Below are 12,460 nucleotides of genomic sequence, written 5' to 3'. Positions count from 1 at the left end.
TTAATTTGCAGCGATGGCAGAATTTCTGCAGTGAAATCAGGAGCCAATGTGTGCTCCGTTTTGAGGATGATCTGTAAATAAACACAGCTCTCTCTTGCATCCGTATTTACCCTGAAAATGAAGGTTGCCAAAGTGACTGGTATAAAAACAGGACCCGAAACCAAGAAACGAAGCCTCTGATGAAAACAGAAAACATTGGTTTTGCCTCTGATTACCCTTCTGTGCTTCCTCTTTGATTTTGGTCAGTACTGGAAGTCTGGATAGCCAGCCCAAGAAGGGAAGAGAAGCCCAAGAAAGATGTGATCCATCTCTTAGCTTATTGTACTTGAGATCATAGCATCACAGAATGGTTTGGGTTGGAAGGGACCTCAAAGCTCATCCAGTCCAACCCCTGCCATGGGCAGGGACACCTCCACCAGCCCAGGCTGCTCCAAGCCCCGTCCAACCTGGCCTTGGGCACTGCCAGGGAGGGGGCATCCACAGCTTCCCTGGGCAACCTGGGCCAGGGTCTCACCACCCGCATAGTGACGAATTTCTTCCTAAAATCCAGTCTAAATCTCCCCTCTTCCAGTTTAAAACCATTCCCCCTCTGTAGGTGGTAAATGCTGCGGGTTTTTTTACAGATATTCTGGAACCCTCACATAATTTACAGTTTCTTTCCTGGAGAGCTGTTTCAAATCTGTGCACGTTCTTCTAAGATCTGTTAAAGGAAAAGCCAACAGCAATAATTAGTTTGGCATTTTCCATGTTTTCTGAAGCACTTAAGAGGTAATGACTTTTTTTAACCAATCTTACATAAAATCAGGTTTTACAGGAATAAGAGGACTTAAAAGGCCTGAATGGCTGTCAGTGACAGATGTAATTCATGCTGAAAGCTCTATTTCAGTACATCAAAATAGGGAAAACAATTATAGATATGATTAGAGGCTGCTGACCCTTCAGTTAAAACCATCAAAAAGAACAATATTAAAATTTGATTTACGGGAGCTGCTGCTTAGCCCACAATGAGTCTGACCAGTGCAAACAAAGCAGACTCCTACTGAATGTGATTTCCCAGTGGACAGGTTAGCTGTTTTTGTAGGGCTGAAGAAACATAAAATGGTTTAAAGTCTATTTGATATGCTCTATGAGTAAACTGAAATACAGCATATAACTAGTTTTAATGTTTTTTTGTTCATAAATTGCCAGATTTCCTTAATTCAAGTGAAATCTGAGAACCACTTGAGAATAATTGTCTCTAAAATGAAATACTGTTTTGTCAGTCTACTTCATTTATATTAAATATATGGTTTACTTTTTTCTGTTATAAAGTAAATGGAAGTTGGTCAGTAATGTGATTCCCCTCACACTTCTGCTGTAGTTCACGATGGAAATGGATTCAGGAAATGGCAGCTGTGATTAAAAACTCTTTGGCTGGCCCAAGACTTATTTGTGCAGCACCTACATGTGGCACTTCTGGCAAGGAACAAGCGCTCCTCATCTTATTGCTGTATAAATAAAATAATTCTTCCATGTAGAGACTTGGAATTTTGATTTTAAATGTAGTAGCGATGGGGAAGATGAGCTTTGATGAGACTTTTCCACCCATAAGAATGCAGACAAAATTGTTGCATTGCCTGGTGCAGTCCTGTTTCCTTGAGGGTGCACGTAAGCGCATTGGAATCCACGCCAGCCCAATTTGCATGAGGGTGTTGGAGCAGTAACCCTATAAATGGACATGGAAAGGTCCAGCTGCCTGCTCAGGGCCAGCATCGCTGGGGAGCCGGGCACAATGCGTGAATGTTCACCTCTCCAGAGCTACTCCAAAGACTGCACAACCAAGAGACTTCTTCCGCTGTCCTTCAGAGCGCATCTGCATCTGCACCTGTATAGCTCATTTCTGGGCAAAGAAATGGAATAAAACGCTGTAGCTCAACCTTATATCTCTCCATTTGGAATATCCTTGTTTTATTCACAGGCCTCTCATGAATCCTGACTTTTTTGTCTGTCAGTTTTTGAAATTTCCTACCAGCTTTCCCTCTTCCAGAAATTTAAGTGCTGTTTTTTGTTTCTGATATTTCCAGTGGAACGGGAAAATGTCCAGAAGAGGACGTTTACCAGATGGATAAACCTGCATTTGGGAAAGGTAAGACTGACAAACCGTCTTGATACCGAGATCCAAGGACACAACCATAGACAGATTGCAGTTAATTCCTTCTAAAGGAGTTAAAATTCAGAAACAAAGTTGACTTCTGTGCCTATGGGGACGTTGGGAGGAGAAGCTGAAAGCACATTTCTGGGTAAATGAAAATTGCTTTTCAGGCACAAGGAATTCTTGGCTGGCTTTGGTTCATCTCATTTAGTGCATTTAAGTCTTTAATGCTACTGACTGCTACCACGAGGGCAGACTTTTCCTGTAGAAAGTACCCATAGAATAAAACATGGTTGAGACTACTGTGAGGTGATGGTGACTGAGCTCTTCCCTGGACTGGAAGTTCCAAAATCTGAGGCACCACAGCCAAAGGCAGAACCAGGCTTCACCCGAAATCTGCAGATGGGAAACTGTAATTCCCTGTCAGTCATGGTCGGGGGGGATCTTTACATACCCACTTACATTAGAGAACTAAGTTTTGGACATCACTTCCTATTTTTAAGATGAAATCATTTCTTAATCACACCATAATATGACTATTAAGCCTAATTTACTGTTCTTATTGCTAGTAGGTAAGTGCTAACTCTCCTCAGTAGTCTGTCATCCAGAGAAGCTGACTCTCAGTTTAGCTCCTGGAGTGCTTGGAAACAACTGCATTTCAGACATAGTAAAGTAGAAGAGGTTTAGAAGACAGGCATCACATGTATAGTTGCTTAAGTCCACTACTCTGCAGTAAGCATTGCTGAAGGAATAAAGGATCCTCTTAAATCTCACCGGAAAATCAGAACAAGGGTAGCTGGGGATGTTTGGACTTGGAGTTGCTCCCAGAGGTCCCTCAGGACGAAGGCACTGTTATGTGATTTCAGCGTGAACCAGGCTCTAGGGCTTTAAACTAACTGCAGTTTTGGAAGTTGTCAGAAGAGGCTGTCAAATGTGTGACTGGAGATTAGATCATGACGAAGGCTGTAGGGTTCTGTTAATCCTGTGGTGCCAAGCACATGAAGTCTTAGACACTTTGTGGGCAGGTGAACTGTTTTCTCTGGAGTGCGCACAAAGTTTTTTCCTCTCTGATTCAGCAAAAACTAAATGCTTTTCTGAAGAGAGGGCAAAAGCCTGCTGCTATATTGATGTTTTTCCTGGAAGTGGCACAACAAACATAAATAATGAGAGCTGTGCTCAAGCTCTCTCTAATTACAGGTGATTCCCTGAGGACACCCACTGAGGAAAGTGGCTTCTGCCTTTAATCCTGAAAGGAGCACCTCTTGCAGAGTGGCTTCTTTCTTTTAAGGGTGGCAGTGAAGTCTTTTTCTTGTAGTTCTTCAGGAAACTTAGGGTGTGGTGTGTCCCCTTTTGGAGCAGACCATCCCATTGGGGTCATCTCTTGAGAGGAGCTGGCGCTGCTGGTCATGGGACTGTTGGAAGTCACCTGCATCATCTGAGTTTTAGATGTTCTTAAGTACTGAAAGAATAAAAAAGGTTTGGGTTTGAGCCTTTCAGATAGGTTATTTAATTTTGAAATGAATGCTGTGGAGCACTGTTTAGTACTCTTGGCTAGATTAAAGACTGGTACACAAAATGTATGGTCTCGGCTTGCCAGAAGCAGTGCTTAATTGAACAGTAGTGCATTGCCCAAACAAAGATGAGAAGATTTGGCTCTTTAGGACCCTTGAGTGAGGGACACCTGCGCAGTGACATTGCTGTGGGTGAGACAGCCCCGCAGGGCTGAGCTGAGCTGGCTTGGCTGTGCCTCACATCATCAGACACCTCGGTGACGGGAGGAGATGGCTCCCTTTGGAGGAGGCACAAGACAAGAAGTTGCTCTTTAAAGTACTTCAAAAATATTGAAAAACAGAATGGCATCACCAGAAACCTTACAGAGGTGGCAGGATGGGGGCTGGGTGGGGCTGGGTGGATCTCGGGCTCATTTCAGGCATAAGGTGAGATTCGGTTCTGCTGGACTTGTCTTAGTCTGAGGGTTCAACACCCAACCCCTGGGTGGTTGCTTCCTAGGCAGAGTGTTTAGGGTGAGAGTCTGTTATGGGAAATCTGGAATAAGTCCTTGCCTGATCGCAGTCACATGAGTCCTGTGTCTCAGGCTTAGCTGACATCCCTCAGACAGAGTTGCCACTGATGTGAAGAAAAGTCGCCCCTTTCTTCCTGCAGGCTGAGATTTATTTCTAGTACCGCTGCCTTGTAAAATTCTCCTTCTTACTTTGTGAAATCATGCATCATTTTTTATATATTATATCTGTATTATAACATATATTTTCTGCCTATATCATATCAAGCAGTACTTCTTTAAAAGCCACCTGGTTTCTTCTCTTCACAGTGCAAGCCTCCCCTGAAAGTGCGAGACTTGTTTATTGACATACAAGATGGCAAAATCTTGATGGCGCTGCTGGAAGTCCTGTCAGGACAAAAGCTGGTACGTATGCAAGAGGGAGAAACCTCCCTAGGTGTGGAGCTCTGCGTGTTACAAGCAACAATGTATAGACATCCAAGGAATAGGGGGAATTAGGGCCCATGCCATAGTAATAGGCATTTCAGCAACTTCACTGTGATTTCCTCATGCTACAGACTAGTGTCCTCAGTTGTAACTTAGATTTCAGGGAAATGTATAACAATGAGGTGTAAATGGTGTGTGATCAGTGTTAAGTGTTCCTACCCCTTAGGTTTTTAAGGTTTTATTGCATTAATGCTCACATGGTCTACTTGGAGATCACCCAAGTCACATTACCAACACATATTTGCTGTATTATTTTTTTTTAATCCATAAATTCAGGTTTCTCTAAGATCATTATGACACTGAATAGGTCTGGTGATGCTTGGTGTAGTTGTGAGTTTAATTTTGGTATCCCAGCTCAGGTTTTGGTAGTCTTACCTGTATGGTCTAGATCAGAAGCGCAAAGCTTTACTTATCAGAATCGTTTTCTCTCCTCCTTTCTTTGTAAAAGCTGTGTAAAGTTCCACTTACCAGAAATGGGCACACCCAGTGCAGATATGAAAAGTGGCCAGTTACAGTTGAATTTAATGTTTTATTTCCACATCAGTCTGTCAGCAAGTGCTCTCTTGTGTGGGCATCACCTCTGGACCAGAGGAGAGCTCTGTTCTGCAGCCGTCTCACCGCTGCAGATGCACTTGCAGTCACCAGGGGATGCTCTGTAGGTGCTGAACCATCCATGTACTGCAGCATCAATGTTCACGGTGGTCACGCATTCAAAACCACCTATTTTTTAATATTCTTATTGTTTTGGGGCTCTCTTGTGTGGGCATCACCTCTGGACCAGAGGAGAGCTCTGTTCTGCAGCCGTCTCACCGCTGCAGATGCACTTGCAGTCACCAGGGGATGCTCTGTAGGTGCTGAACCATCCACGTTGTACTGCAGCATTCACGTGGTCACGCATTCAAAACCACCCATTTTTTAATATTCTCGCTGTTTTGGGAAGTTACAGCAGAAGCAGCAGTGTCTCTGAGTGCATTCACACAGCTTGCACTGAGAGCAGGGCTGGAAAGGAACTGAGGGGAGAGTTGCCTCCCTGAGCTGATAAACCAGTGTGCCCAAGTGGAACTGCAGGGAGATGGCCGTGCAACAAATCTGTTGCATTTCTGCCAAAATGAAGGCTCCTACCACCCACCTGTCTGTGGCTGCTATGAAAACTGCTCACACTTCCTAATTAAGATCATTTAATTTAATCAACAACAAAAAATACTATGAATTTTAGGTAAATTTGATCCTGTGACTGAACATGGTTGGGAAGTGATTGCATAAATAGTCAACGTGGCAGGTCCAAGAGAGCGATAACATCTGGAGAGCAGGAAAAGCTGGTTGCTAACCCTGCTTTGCTTCAGCAAGGGCAGATCGTGTAGTTGAGGCAGTCTGCTGATCAGAAAAGTTGGCAATAATTTTATATAGGAAGATTTCCTTAGCTTTGTTTGTAGGTTTTTAAGCTTTGTGTGTAGAGGTGAATAATTCCACCATTTCTAAAAACACCGTGGCTCTTATTTTTTCCTAGATGCACGAATACAAATCTTCAACCCATCGCATTTTTCGTTTGAACAACATAGCCAAAGCACTTAAGTTCTTGGAGGACAGTAATGTGAGTATTTTCAAAGGCTGGTCTTAGTACCTTCTCTGGATGTATATTGCAAATACTGATTGTAATTGTAACTAGTCTGCTGTGCTGCATGTACGTGAGAGGAATGCATGGCTTAAAGGCACTGTGACTTAGGTGAGCAGCAAGGCTGAAAAGTCACATAAAAATTTATACTGAGAACACCTACAGGATTATTTGTTCATTTTATAGTGTAAAAGTTCAACAGGATTAAAGGATCAGGAACCCAATATTAAAAGACAATAAAAAGAAATGCAAGTAATCTTTATGAACTGGGTCTTAGTGGCATTACTTCTGTGGCGCTGAGGGTAGATGACTTTCCTTCCTTTCATCAGAAACACTTTCAGTATTATTATTTATCTGGTAAATTGCTGCATCAGCTCATCATGAGTTAAAAGCAAGAGAAAATGAAATCTGGGAGCATGGCAGAAATGGATAATTGCAGGAATCAAAACCTTGTAAGGGTGCAGCTTCCCTCACAGTCAGTGCGGCACTGCTGCAACATCACTTCTGGAGTTGTAAGTGACCAAGCAAGGTTGAAATGATTCAGCTCTTTTTTTATTCTCCCATTAGGGCTTTACTCCAAAGCCCTATGGATGTGGCCTGTGTCTTGAGAACTCTCTGCTGTTTAGAAGTAATGGTGTTACGAGAAGAACCAGCCTCACAACTCATACATCTGCTATACCCAGATCTTTCAGAAAGAGAAACCAATATTGGACTGTGTCCTATAAGGACTGCAGCATTCTTGCTGTGCTGGAAGATCTTTTTATCGGGCAAACACTGGCAGATGAGGTTTTTTTCTCTCTGTTGATATCAGCACATTTCAGAGCTGCAGCTGGAGCGTGTCTGTCTGCCAGGACCTTGCTGGAGACAACCTAAGACCTCAGCGAGCAAGGCCAGGCAGGAGGAGCCTTGGACACAGGCGCCTTTTAATTAACGGTGCTAAAACACTTACTTTTGTATGGATTTCTTGTTTCCTTAAGAGTGAGCAGGCAGTGTTTTATAGTCAGGTATGTCTGCTGGCAGGGCAGCAAACGTTAGCAGCGGCAAGAAGACAGAGCTGACACTGAGAGCAGCCTAATGACAAATGCCACTTGCTCCCCATTTTGGAGAAACTGCTATTCAAATGTACTCGATCTTAAAAGGTTTTCCCATGCGAAATATCTTGGAGCTAACGAAAAATCTGAGCTTTGAAATATGACAGCTAGAGGTGTCCTCCTGCTAAGATTGAGAACTGTTGTGCAAAGCACTAGATAGAAAGTTATTTTGCTTTCCTGTTTCCAGTTGGACCAAACCGGGCAGTGAAAGGTGGCGTTGGCAAAATGCCTCGGGCTGCCAGGAGCCGCAGGGTTAGGTATTAAACCGCAGTGGGTGGCACCCGTCAGCCTGCGCTGCTGTGGAACTGGGGCAGCGGGGTAAAGCCCTGCGAAGTGATTCATCACCTCCAGGATTTCCCAGTGATAAATGGGCTGTAAACTGGGCTTTAGCTGGGTCTGGGCACCATGTGCAGCACTGGCAGCTTCCTCCCTCCTCCCTGGCCTTTGCCAAAACCACGTCTGTGTTGTCTAAGGGAATAACATCCTGGTGTTATCAGGTGGAAGAAACCACAGGGTGGGAAAGTCCAGAGTTTGCTTGGATTAGGCAACCCTATCCTTCGCTAACTGATCTAATCAGAGCTCTGCCAGGCTGTGTAAGGTGAGAGAAACACGGAGAAAGGAGATGCTTAAAAAAACAGAAGTAAGCAGATCTGGCTAGGATTTCATTTTTGTACAGGAGTTGACTCTCAGCTTTTTAAGAACAGGATCCACTGGAGGGGGCAGCATCTTGTTCCATTTTTGTATGGAGGAAACACATTTGTGGTCCTGAGGATGCAGAACTGGGCTCACTTCTGTTCTGCAGACCACACAGGGGGCTTGAGATTGTCGTTCCATTAGCAGAGTATCTGTAATCAGGGCTAATTATCATTAACACAAGAGTTCAGTCCTGCTTTTTGGGTGGCCAGTCTGTGGCAGAAGCGTTCTGGACACATTCAGTAGTCTCAGTTCAAGCCAGTGCATTTATTTGCATTTACCTTGCTGCTTTGAATTCGTCTCTGAGTTTATGCTCTCTTCTACAGGTAAAGCTTGTTAGCATTGATGCAGCAGAAATAGCAGATGGAAATTCCTCTCTGGTACTTGGACTAATATGGAATATAATCTTGTTTTTTCAGGTAATAAAACTTGAATACTTTAATCATAAGTGAACAATCTTCACGGTATCAATCTCTTCCAGCTGAATACTGATTTTTAAATTGATTTTCAGTCCAAAAGGACATAGTTAAGCATGCTTAACCTAAGCTTTTCCCTCTTAATATACACTAATTTTATACCTGCAGCTGCTTTCATTTTACTTCATTGGACCTATTTTGGTGTAAATAGGAGGCAATTTAAGCCCTCGTTTGACTTGGACCAGAATTAGAGCTTTAGATTACTGCTTTCCCTTCTCTCCTGTGCCTTCTCAGGGTTCTGCTTCAAATTCCCTGGATCTGAACCAACGCCTCAGGTTTGGTTCCAGGTCACAGTTTACTTTCAATAACCTCCTCTGGATTGGGTCCAACGTGGTGGGGAATTTCCACGTAGACTCACTGATCCCCAGAGACTTACTGAACATGGCAAAAATTCACAACTGATGTAGAGGGGGCAAATGAAAGCTCTTGAAGGGCCTGGACCTGATAAAACTGATTTCAGCCTGAAAATTGATTTAGCCCCAGGCTTAGCTGAAAACCGCTCCCTAATCTATGTTCTTCTAGACATCACCAAATTCTGATGAACAGAGAGGGACGGAGGGAGGGTTTCCATGAATCTCGTAAGACTCTGAGGCTCTTGGGCTCATTTCCAATGGCTACAGGTTTAAAAAATAATCTCTATCTTGAAGTTGCTCTGGGGTTTCTCTCCCTGGCTGCGCTCCTCCTGAACAGTGGTGCCCAGCACCAGTGTGGCCAGACGGACTCAAAGGCAGAGATGGTGTGACCAGAATCTGCCACCCCAGCACCAGAGGGCCTGGGGGACCTAAAATCAGCGCAGAGGATAATTTGGGCTTAAATCTCAGTGCTGACCAGGACAGGAGTGCTGCTGCAGGTCACCACTTCTTGGCTAAAAGTATTTCACTGGAGCGAGTCCTGTGAAGACAAAGAACAATTTCAGTTGAACTAACTTTTCTTGCAAGGACATGCTTCTCTGCTTTTTTGTTTAATACGAATTTGCTCAGTTCAGCCTTAGCTGACTCCTTGCCCTTTCTGCTTGCTGGGCTGCTGCTGGCTGTCAGGCCTGCGCAGTACCAGTCCAGAGCTATAACGAACAGGTCTGTAATTACCTCTTAAAATTCAGTTATGGCACTGTTATCTTTAAAGTTTGCATGAAAGCACACACCGAGTTCTCTGTGCAGTTGGTCTTAAAGCAGAGCGCTGCATATTTTGCCTCTTATTCCAGATCAAGGAGCTGACGGGTAACCTCAACAGGAACTCGTCCTCCTCCAGCCTGTCCTCCGGGCCCAGCGGTCCCGAGTCAGACACGTCCCACCCCAGCACTCCCAGCGTGGAGAGGAGCATGTCCATCACAGTGAAGGACCAGCGGAAAGCCATCAGAGCCCTTTTAATCTGGGTTCAGAGGAAAACCAGAAAGTAAGCTACAACAAACCGTCCTGGAAAAATGTGGTTTGCCACCTGCCCTTTTGAAGCTGAATCTCTGTTTTCCTCTCCTGCCCCATGTGTTCATTACCATGCGCTGTGGCTGCTTCTGCCTTTGAATTTTGCAGGAACAAGGTCTCTGCAAGGGGAAATACCACTACGGCCGAGTGTCTGCAGCAGCTGTCTGACCTTGAAGCCATGTGCATTGCTGGCTTCACGATTTGAGTGTTAAATGTTAACCTGCACTAATCTGCTTGGCGCTGTTTAGAACAGGATCGCTCCCTCCTCCCCTTTCCCCCTGGCTTTCGTGCAGTCTATGTGATGTATTTCGCTAATTACACAGTAGGCATAAAGAAGGGGTGAACTGAAAAATAAAGGTATTGGAAGACTTCAGCAACAGCTTTTTAAATTCAGCAGCAGCCCTGAGGGAGCTTCTCTGCGTGCTGCAGAGCACCTTGAAGGACAGGGGCCCCATTAGAGCCCCTCTTTCCTCAGAATTAAAGAGGGGAAGGGGGTGATTCTTGTGTTACTTCTCATGAACGTGTGACATTCAGGTCTATTTATTATAAAAACAGTTATTTCGTTTTGTCTAGTAATGCTTTAACCTGGCAGAGCTACTGTCAGTTTAAAAACGTCAGTGTAAGATGTCTAGTGCACGTGTAAATGCTTGGAGTGTATTTTACGTGCAAGGTTATCTGAAGTGATGGTCACCAGGGAGTTTTAGAGGGCATGGGTCAAACTTACTTGTACAAGTTGGATAGCTAAATATTTGGTAGTTTTGTCTGTTGATAGATTTATATGTCCAGATCTCCCTGTGAACACAAATGTTCTGTGTCTGCTGTTGAAGATACGAATTTAGATCTCAAATACTTGCTCCTGTGGGCCACATCATCCCTTTTGTTATCTCCAGTGAAGCCAAGGGTGCTCATTGTGCAGATCAACTTGTCCCACTGAGATCCGTAGTTCACTGCTGCCAGTGCAGACCAGAGAGGAAGCACAGGTTTAGTCCCAAAATAATGCTCATAATGTCATTAGCAGGGAGGTGCCACAGGGCAAGTGAGGACCAGAGAAGTAAAGGCCATAGACTTTTCAGTGCAGTCAAAGAGTACAGATTGCAAATATCTAATAGGAGAAAACTGCATTATTAAAACCAAAATAGCCTTGTAATCCTGTTATCCCATGACCTGTGCAGAATTTTCTATTCTGGGGCTGTATTTCACTGCAAGTTTGATGGTTGTTTTTTCCTCCAAAACTTCGGGCATCTAACACACTTGTGGTTTATACAAATACTGACACCATTGGCACTGGCAAAGCACACTTTTCTGCTATAGAAGGCCAAGTACAGAGGAATGTGAATCATTTATGCTTATGCTTTTAAATACTTACGAGTTGGCAGTCTTCCCAAGCTATGGCATTAAAATGCTGGAGAGCAACAGAAACAGGAATCACAGAGACATTTGGTTTTGTGAATGTTAAATGTGGTTGCTGTGTTCTTGAGGGTGGTGTTTTTACTGACTACTTCCTACCAGCAGGTTGATGTCAGCTGTTAGCCACACCAATCCAGTCTGTGTGTCCTTGTGGTTTATGGACCTATTTTGTGCGTTTTGAAATCCAAAAAGATCTCAAATGTGACTGGTGCAGCTCAGCAACCTTACTTGTAACTTGCAAATGATGAAGCCTTTACTTGGGATTTTGTAACACAGCCACCCATGTAAACTGTGTGTAATTCTGTTTAGGTACGGTGTTGCAGTTCAGGACTTTGCCAGCAGTTGGAGGAGCGGCCTCGCTTTCTTAGCTGTCATAAAAGCAATAGACTGTACTTTGGTGGACATGAAGCAAGCGCTGGAGAAATCGGCTCGAGAAAACCTGGAGAATGCTTTCAGCATAGCACAGAATAAGCTGGGTGTTCCTCGGCTCCTCGAACCAGAAGGTAAAACGCCTACATCGACTTTGTTGGGTAACATTCAGACTGTAATGGATTCATGAATGTTGCATTGTGATACCTACCAAAAACCTCCCAGTGATTAGGCTGTCGATGCAATCAGTGTGTTTGGGCTGACTGATAAGGAAAATAAAAATTAATTGGTCCCTGGCTTGTAGTCCTGTGCTTCCAGTTGTATTTGTAAGCTCGTTGGGGGCAGGGATCTTACCATAGGTTTAGGTATGTACACTGGTCCTGGTTAATGTTTCGATGCTCTGTGACATCTGCATTGCTCGCGGGCATTAATCCCCACCCTGTTGTGCTGAGAGGTGTCTCAGTGCACGGGCACCAACCATTTCATAATGCCTACAGCCTGCAGAGACCAAACGTCACTCCAGGATGAAGTGATAGGGCAGAGACCTATTCAAATGTATTTGCATTGCCCAGTTTTTCCTCTGCAATGCATATAGACACATTTATATATGTAAACATAGGCATATATGTGTGTATATAAATATGTGTATATAAATGGAGCTGCTTCTTGTCTGCTCTACTAGACAGGTGTTAGGCCCTGATATTATGAGTGAAAGCAGAGATTGGTTATTTGTGCTTTCGAGGGTCTCCTGTTAGAA

The 12,460-nt window shown here is 44.0% G+C and overlaps 1 protein-coding gene across 1 annotated transcript in view; it reads left to right on the top strand.

The window, feature by feature from the left end:
• Positions 1–1,550: 1,550 nt before the first annotated feature.
• The window catches only part of CLMN (calmin (calponin-like, transmembrane)), a 16,062-nt gene continuing 5,152 nt past the window's right edge, over positions 1,551–12,460 (top strand). Inside the window, exons 1-7 of the mRNA XM_010192399.1 lie at positions 1,551–1,647; positions 2,064–2,125; positions 4,461–4,556; positions 6,145–6,228; positions 8,360–8,452; positions 9,711–9,901; positions 11,644–11,837. Of these exons, the coding sequence (XP_010190701.1) occupies positions 1,551–1,647; positions 2,064–2,125; positions 4,461–4,556; positions 6,145–6,228; positions 8,360–8,452; positions 9,711–9,901; positions 11,644–11,837 (817 nt within the window). The remainder of the gene's footprint in view (positions 1,648–2,063; positions 2,126–4,460; positions 4,557–6,144; positions 6,229–8,359; positions 8,453–9,710; positions 9,902–11,643; positions 11,838–12,460) is intronic.

The sequence above is a fragment of the Mesitornis unicolor genome, unplaced genomic scaffold, assembly GCF_000695765.1.
Source record: "Mesitornis unicolor isolate BGI_N332 unplaced genomic scaffold, ASM69576v1 scaffold18299, whole genome shotgun sequence".
Lineage (NCBI taxonomy): Eukaryota > Metazoa > Chordata > Aves > Mesitornithiformes > Mesitornithidae > Mesitornis > Mesitornis unicolor.
Note: the sequence above shows the minus strand (reverse complement) of the source record. Positions and strands in the feature narration are given on the sequence as shown.